Genomic DNA, 7,283 nt, shown 5'->3' with positions numbered 1-7,283 from the left:
AGGGAGCCTAGAAGTGTGAGCACTGTAAGATATTCCACACAGGGGATGGAGGCACTCTGGGAAGAGCAGAAGGTCCCAAGTTCCCTCCCTGGCTTCTCCAAGATAGGGCTGAGAGAGATTCCTGCCTGCAACCTTGCAGAAGCTGCTGCCAGTCTGTGAAGACAATACCGAGCTAGATGGACCAATGGTCTGACTCAGTATATGGCAGCTTCCAATGTTCCAGTGTCATATTGAATTTAAGATGGTGATAGGATGCCCCAGTAGAAACATAGACAGGCAGTTGGAGATGTAGAGACTGGAGGGCGGGGGGCGGGGGGGGAGGTCTGGGGTCAAATGGTAGCACTGTGTGTCATCAGCATATACTTGGTACTGAAAACCATGGGATTCAAGGCACCCAAGCACTGTGTATACAGAATAGAAGGGTACCAGGAGTAGCATCCTGAGCTTCGCTTGAGAGAAAAAGCACTACACAAGCAACCGCTGATAAGAAAACCAGCTGAAAACAGAGGTGAAAAGGCATGGAGAGTGTTGTCACAGAGTTTCAGTACAATCACTAGCTTCCTCAGGAAGCTTCTTATGAACTCACACTTTATTTCCAGTGCCATTACAACAGTGGCCCCCACCCACCACAGCCCCTCACTGCAGCAACTCCAGCAGCCAATCTCCAAAACCCTAGGCAGCTTCTTCTTCTCAGAAGGCTGATGGTTGCTCCTCCACATCTTAACTCTCAGTTCACAATATTGTTGCATTTTCTTGACACACAGAAGATAAACTATAACTCATCAGACTAAGTATGAATAAAAATCCCTCCAAAAATCAGACTCTGGCCGGCTTCTCTGGGGAAGGAATTTGCTGGGAATGGGGAAAGAGCAATAGTGGACAGGCTCTTGTCACCGTCCTCCTGTTTCTATTGGAGCAGGGGTTCCCAGCCTTAGGTCCCCCAGATATTGTTGGATTACAGCCAGGGGTGTAACTATAATAGGGCAAGGGGAGACAGTTGTCTGGGGGCCCACTGCCGGGGGGGGCAGAGGCAAGTCACATGACTGACTCTCCCAGCTGCGCACCCACCCAAGCTTCCTGCAGTTGTATTCATCCTCCGAAATTGATGTGAATGTTAAGACCTTGAGCTACCAGAACAGCATGCCTTTCTCTAGCGCCATTAAATGACTTGTATCATCCACAATTTACAAAACCTTTAAAAAAATAATTTAGGATGATGTTCTATTGTGGCATGTAGGAGATATATATATATAGAGAGAGAGAGGGAGAGGGAGAGGGAGAGGGAGAGGGAGAGGGAGAGGGAGAGAGATAGAGATAGAGATATTTCTTTACTTCATGAGCTGCGTTTCAGTGAGGGGAGCGCATTTTAAAATCTTGTCTCTGGGCCCACTCCAACCTTGCTACGCCCCTGACTACAGCTCCCATCATCCCTAGCCACAATGGCTTTCAGCCACTACACCTAGAGATGTTGTACTACAACTCTCATCATCATGGGAAACCCCTGTATTGGAGCATAAAGACAGAACTCCAAGCACAGCTTTATTACTAGTGACTAAATGGCTGAAAACCAATTGCCATAGAGGACCACGCCACTCAATCCCTTTTCTGTTCTAGTTTTTCTAAAAGCATTGTCTGCTCCAAACTTATCATAGATTAATCCAGGAGGATCATATCAAAGACGAGATTTTAGTAAGCATCCTCATTCCTTTTTAAAATTTACCCAGGAGAAAGTGGGGGAGGGGGGGCAGAGGAATGCTTCAGGTATACAATGAATTGATTTTGCTGCATGTAAATAAATTGCACCTGTCTAGATTTTAACTTGGATTTCCCTGCACAAAATAGTTGGCAAAACAAGCGGTGACATGTCCAAAGAAGAGGGCAGGAGCAGGCATGGACAGAGATCAATCTCAGGGTCCTCTAGAGAGCTACTCAAGAGCCAGCCAAAGCTGCTCTGAAATAGAATCCATGTATAGTAATCTGGTAACAGAATACAGCCTACTGTTCATTTTTAGATCACTGGAAGCAATCCGAGCCCATCTGTGACTTAGAAATACTGGTGCAGGTCCAAGTTGGTCAGAATAAAAGAAACAAACGTGCAGCCAGTGGGGTTCGTACCAGTGGAATGCTTTGAGAATCAGACTGGAGGTTTTTCAGTCCAAATCATTTTGTCTGGCTGGAGTTCCTCCCAGTCAAGATAGTGAGCGTCTGGCCAGGAGTCATCTCAGTAAAGAGGCCCAGTTATAAAGAACGGCAACAGCATTTCACATTTGATTCATCTCTGTCCTGCCCCCAAGTGAACCCAGATGGCTTTTCCAACTGGGTCATCATTTTAGAAATGCCAAGTACCAGGTATTTGCTCCATTTAATCCAATTTATCCCCCAACAGCTAATTGACATGTAAATAAGGAGCTTTTTCCCATGCAAAATGAACTTTTGACTTTTTAATTGTAGAGATAATGGATTGTAGGGTTAACAGCCCCCTGTTTTGGGGCCATCTCATCAGTGAGGGGGAAGGGAAATAACTGAAAACAGTAGAGGGGAGAGACCACACCACTAAAGAAGCAGCTTGGAAAAACACTCTTGCTCCAAAGCTGTGCATTTATCTCTCAAGAGAATTAGCAGATAGGTGGTGAAGTCCCCCTTTATTTAAAAGTTGTCCTGTTTTTTTAAAATAAAAATTCTCCCTTATTTTAGACACAGGAAAATATGCCTCAGCTGTTAGAAGTCTGGGATCGTTTGCCTTACATAAGAACCTTGTTTAAAAGACTCTCATCCTCATCCTCATTCATGAGTGGTGGACTGAGAAATAATTGCTTGTCATGAAGTGCACTCCTATGCATATTTACTTAGAACTAAATATTCTAGTTTAGTTAGAATAAACTGTGGTTAAATAGTGCTTACTCATTAGTAAGCATGTTTAGGATTGCAGCCCCCAAGTCCACCGAGTGAGTTTGTGGCAGAAATGAAATTTGAACCTGGTATTTTTGTATTCTGTTTCTACCCCTCTCTTCAAATCCCCATTCAGCCATGAAACTAGCTGGGTGACTCTGGGCCAGTCACTTCTCTCTCAGCCAGGGGCGTAGCTAGGGGAGAGGGGGCCCATGTTCATCCCTCTCTCTGGCGGCCCCCCATATTGAGGGAGACAATGAAGAAAATAGGGAGGGATGGAGCTGGAGGGCCCTCAGGAGCTGGGGGCCCGTGTTCTTTGAACTCTTTCGCTCAGTTATAGCTACGCCCCTGCTCTCAAACTAGCCACAGGGTTGTTGTGAGGAGAAACTTAAGTATGTAGTATACTGCTCTGGGCTCCTTGGAGGAAGAGAGGGATATAAATGTAATAAATAAATAAAGATGGCCCTGAATTTAAGACAACCACCTTAAAATATTACCCAAAAGGAACGATGGCTCTCCCCCCTCCCCCATTTCTAACACCAAAGAACTCGGAAAAAACCTAGTCTTGGATTCAGGTAAATACAGTACATCATATTTTGTCTTGCAAACGCACATGTGTGAAACTGAATCTGTATCTTTTACGTTTTGGGTTGCAGTACAATTTCCAGAACAGTTCTAAATTTTTGAAAGATGAGAGCTGTGTGTGTGTTGGGGGGGGGGAACGCCAGCACTCTGTGTGACTTCTCTGACAGAAACGCCTTTCTAATCTTTTTAAGGAGCTCTTTTGTGAGCCTGACAATGAGATGGACGCTTTGAAAATTGTGAATAAAGAACAAAAAAATCCTCCGACAAAGACACCGAAAGAAGCAAAGCAGAAAACCCACACTAATAGACAGAAATCTCTTTGTTCCGAAAGTCCATTGCAAGCGTTGACTGAGGTGAAAGGCTTAATCATGAATCCGGTTTCAGGTCACAGGAAGCCGGACTGTCAGGCCTTGCTTTGAGCGCGACGTCTTTACAGATAAAGGAGTCGGTCTTTAAAAAGAAGTCCCTCTTTTGCTGCTGCTTCTCCCTGGCGGTAGCAAAGCATGTAACGTTGAAGTGCTCCTTCCTAAGGGGAGGGGGCAGCGAGAGGGTCTATTACCTTGTTCCCCAGCACGTCTGGCCTTCTAGCCAATAGCGGGGAGATATGCAAATGAGCTCAGCGGTCTGCCTGCCCCAAACAAAACAATGAACTCAGACTCGGTGGAAAGTTAGAAGCGCCAACACTGGACCGTTTCAGGCGAGCTCATCGACAGCAACGCGAGGAGGGCTATTTTCATTTTCTCGTAAGGAGGCGTTCAATGGAGCGTAAAACCGGCGCCGTCTCAATGCATTCGGACTGAGTACGCAGAAGATCTCTGCTCAAGCTGGCAAGAATGAAGTACAAGGTATGAAAATGGGTTCTTTTGGAAAGTCTTCCGTCCCCTCCCCCCATTTGTGATGGCAAATGTGCGCGGACCGGTAGATGTTTTACATCTTCAACAGCAAATGAATGACTGAGATACTGTTATTTGGAGGATATATAGGAAGAAGGAAGGGACAGAAGAACAAAGTTAACATGCCCCCCCTCCCCCCATTCAGTTTCGAGCAAAAGTTGTCCTAAGAATCTGTCAAAGACTTTCCCCCAATCTCTGGTGTGTCAGCTGGCAACCAACGACATTTCAGAAAAATAATACGAGGAGGCTTAATATTCCTTGCAAGTTACCATGTTTTATAGATTGTTTTTATTCCACGCTTTAAAACTCTTTCGGGGGGAGGGAGTGGGTGTTTTGCTGCCATTGTTCGCAAACGAGATTCTCTTTGCCCCCATCCTAGCAAATCTCACACTACCCTACTGACAGGCATGATATTTGGAGTCGACTGCGACTTGAAAGGTAGTTAAAGCTGTCTTCCTCCAACCACTTGCTTGTAGAGTAGCCCCATCCACTCAGGCTCAGTTGCTCCAGAGTCAGTGGCTAGCCACTATTAAAAATCTGCAGACGTCCAGCCTGATCCAAAGCACTTTGTGGGAAGCAAGTCCCTTTTGAAATGTATTCTTTCCAAGTCAATGAGTTACCTAAATGTTGTTGTATACTTATCAAAACCTTATCTCTCCCCTCCCCCACCTTGGTTCTGTATTAATGCAGACAATTTAAACCTTTTGTTAACAGAATTATGCATTTTTAATATGCAGAGGTGCTTGTAGCCAGGCATCATAAAAATCTTACCTTGAGATTTCTGAAAGGGTCTATCATTAATGGAATTGAGGCCAAAATGTTACCTTCAGTGTGTAACCCTGGACAGTGGCTGTATGAAACACAAAGCAGTATTTCTTCTTCTTCTTCCAAAAATCATAACAATTAGACCAGGAACAGATCTATTGGATAGAAAATGACTGGGGTATTAAGGGGAGGTTTCCTTGCTGACTTGAATGGACAGGAGACAGGACTGTACCCCACTGTACATACAAATGTATGCAGATGATCTGACCTTCTAACTTTGCTTTTGTAAGATATGGAATAATTCATTGATCGTGCGGTTTTAAAGACCCAGCAAGGTGGATACAGGGGATGGGGAGAACTTGAGTTGAAAGCCCTTCTCAACTATGAAGCATGTGGGCTGTCAGTTAAACAGCTCTACAGGGTTGTTGATAGGGTTTAAAAAAGACAACCTTGTATATCCTCTTGAATGTTGTACAGTTAATATTTTATCAAATGAAATAAACAGAAATAGATTAAATATAAGATTATGCATTTTTGCCTATTTTTACCAAAATTATAGATTTTTTACTTTTACCAAGGAACCGACACTTTTATTTAGTTAGACTTGCAACCTATGGAAACCATAGAGTGTCACATTTCAGAGTGATTTCTTGCCTTGCTTGCTGTTATTTTTATTCCTCTTTCAAGACTGTATGCTAGTTAGGTAAAATCACACTTAACATTGGGGATCAATGCTTTCAAATGCTCTGAGCAAAAAACTGGATGTATATCTGGAAACAACCACCACTGAGGTCTTTCTAATCTCTGGGGTCTAGAAAACGTTCAGAAAATTCTTATCTCAAGGAACTCTGCAAAGCAATGATCATGAAAGTGCTGAAGCAATCAGACATAACTGTATGTTGATTAAATATATCTGTGTAGTGTACAGGCGTACTCCGGGGAATCAGATTAGCAAATACATTGCTTTCAGTCTTGTTGGTTGGAGTTTCCAAAAAGGGAAGGGGGGAAATGTTTATTCTCTTGCCAAGGGAGAGGAAACCTGTCAAGGTCAACATGAAACCAAAACAGTTAAGAAAGCTTTTTTCCCTTACAAGCTGTAATCTGAAATTGGAAGATACTGTGAGTTGGTCTGGCCATAAATGATCTTCTTATTACATGTTTGTGCAATGTGCAGCTCAGTGCTAGCCCTAACCTATGATTATAATGCAAAAACAAATAAGAATAATACATAGTAATAATGATAATTCATGCATTGTTGTATGAATAAACATGTTGTAATAATAAACATGTGTCAGAACGTCCATAAGTCTTCAAGCTGTAGTGGAATTTAGATAGAAATTAGTAATGAGCCAAAACTAAGATTGCTAAGATTACATTCAAAGTTAAATAGTCATGGGTTGTGATAAAAGGAGGAGACATTTGAAGGACACACAGTTACGGTGTGTTCATTTCTACCCAGCTCTTTTCCTGGAATACAGTATATCTGAAAAAGAGCAGGAGTTTGCAAATTTTAGCTAGTCTTGGTAGCCAGCCATTCTTTGTGGCTTCCACTAACCTTGCTTTTACCTTAGGTTCTCTGGCATGCACAGAAGACATGGTGGTGGGGACTCCAACTTTTGCATTCTGCTTCAGAAATGTTCAGGAGTTCAAGGGTCCCTACCTTTGCCTTGAGCTTTAGAGGCATGCTGGACATCTCTCTCTTAAATTCTAGGGTCAGAGGGGAGATGAGGTCTGAATTCTGACTTGCTGCTGTGCTTTGGAGGCTCTCAGAATGCCTTGAAAGCACAGCCAAGGTCAAAGATCAACCAGTCTCTCAGCCAGGTTTCAGGCTCAGGAAGAGGCGGTGTCTATCTCTGACTTCCATTCTATTTTGAAGGATCTGAGTGCCAGTGATCACATGTAAGGATGTTTCCTAGAGGGGTGGAGAAGGGAAGTTATAAGAGTAGCAAATACCTATGTTAGACCCTTGATAAAATCTTGTGCTGCCACATCCTGGGTTGAATCACTGATGACTTACTTATTTTATTGAGGAAAAGCAAATCGTCATTAAAGAAGGGCTCACTGCTGTTTCAGGTACGGCCTGGAGCCTCTGTCTGTAGGAAGCACCCCACTTAGTGTACAACTTACTAGAGTACAAGTAATTCTTCTGAT

The 7,283-nt window shown here is 43.4% G+C and overlaps 1 protein-coding gene across 2 annotated transcripts in view; it reads left to right on the top strand.

Annotated features, from left to right (window-relative positions):
• The first annotated feature begins 3,955 nt into the window (after positions 1–3,955).
• The window catches only part of NEDD9 (neural precursor cell expressed, developmentally down-regulated 9), a 72,609-nt gene continuing 69,281 nt past the window's right edge, over positions 3,956–7,283 (top strand). The window contains exon 1 of one of the 2 annotated variants that reach the window (XM_053250062.1): positions 3,956–4,319. In XM_053250062.1, the coding sequence (XP_053106037.1) occupies positions 4,308–4,319 (12 nt within the window). In that variant the 5' untranslated portion in view covers positions 3,956–4,307. The remainder of the gene's footprint in view (positions 4,320–7,283) is intronic. The other variant, XM_053250061.1, reaches the window with a different exon arrangement.

This window comes from Hemicordylus capensis, chromosome 4, assembly GCF_027244095.1.
Source record: "Hemicordylus capensis ecotype Gifberg chromosome 4, rHemCap1.1.pri, whole genome shotgun sequence".
Taxonomy (NCBI): Eukaryota; Metazoa; Chordata; class Lepidosauria; order Squamata; family Cordylidae; genus Hemicordylus; species Hemicordylus capensis.
This window is presented reverse-complemented; position numbering and strand designations above follow the sequence as displayed.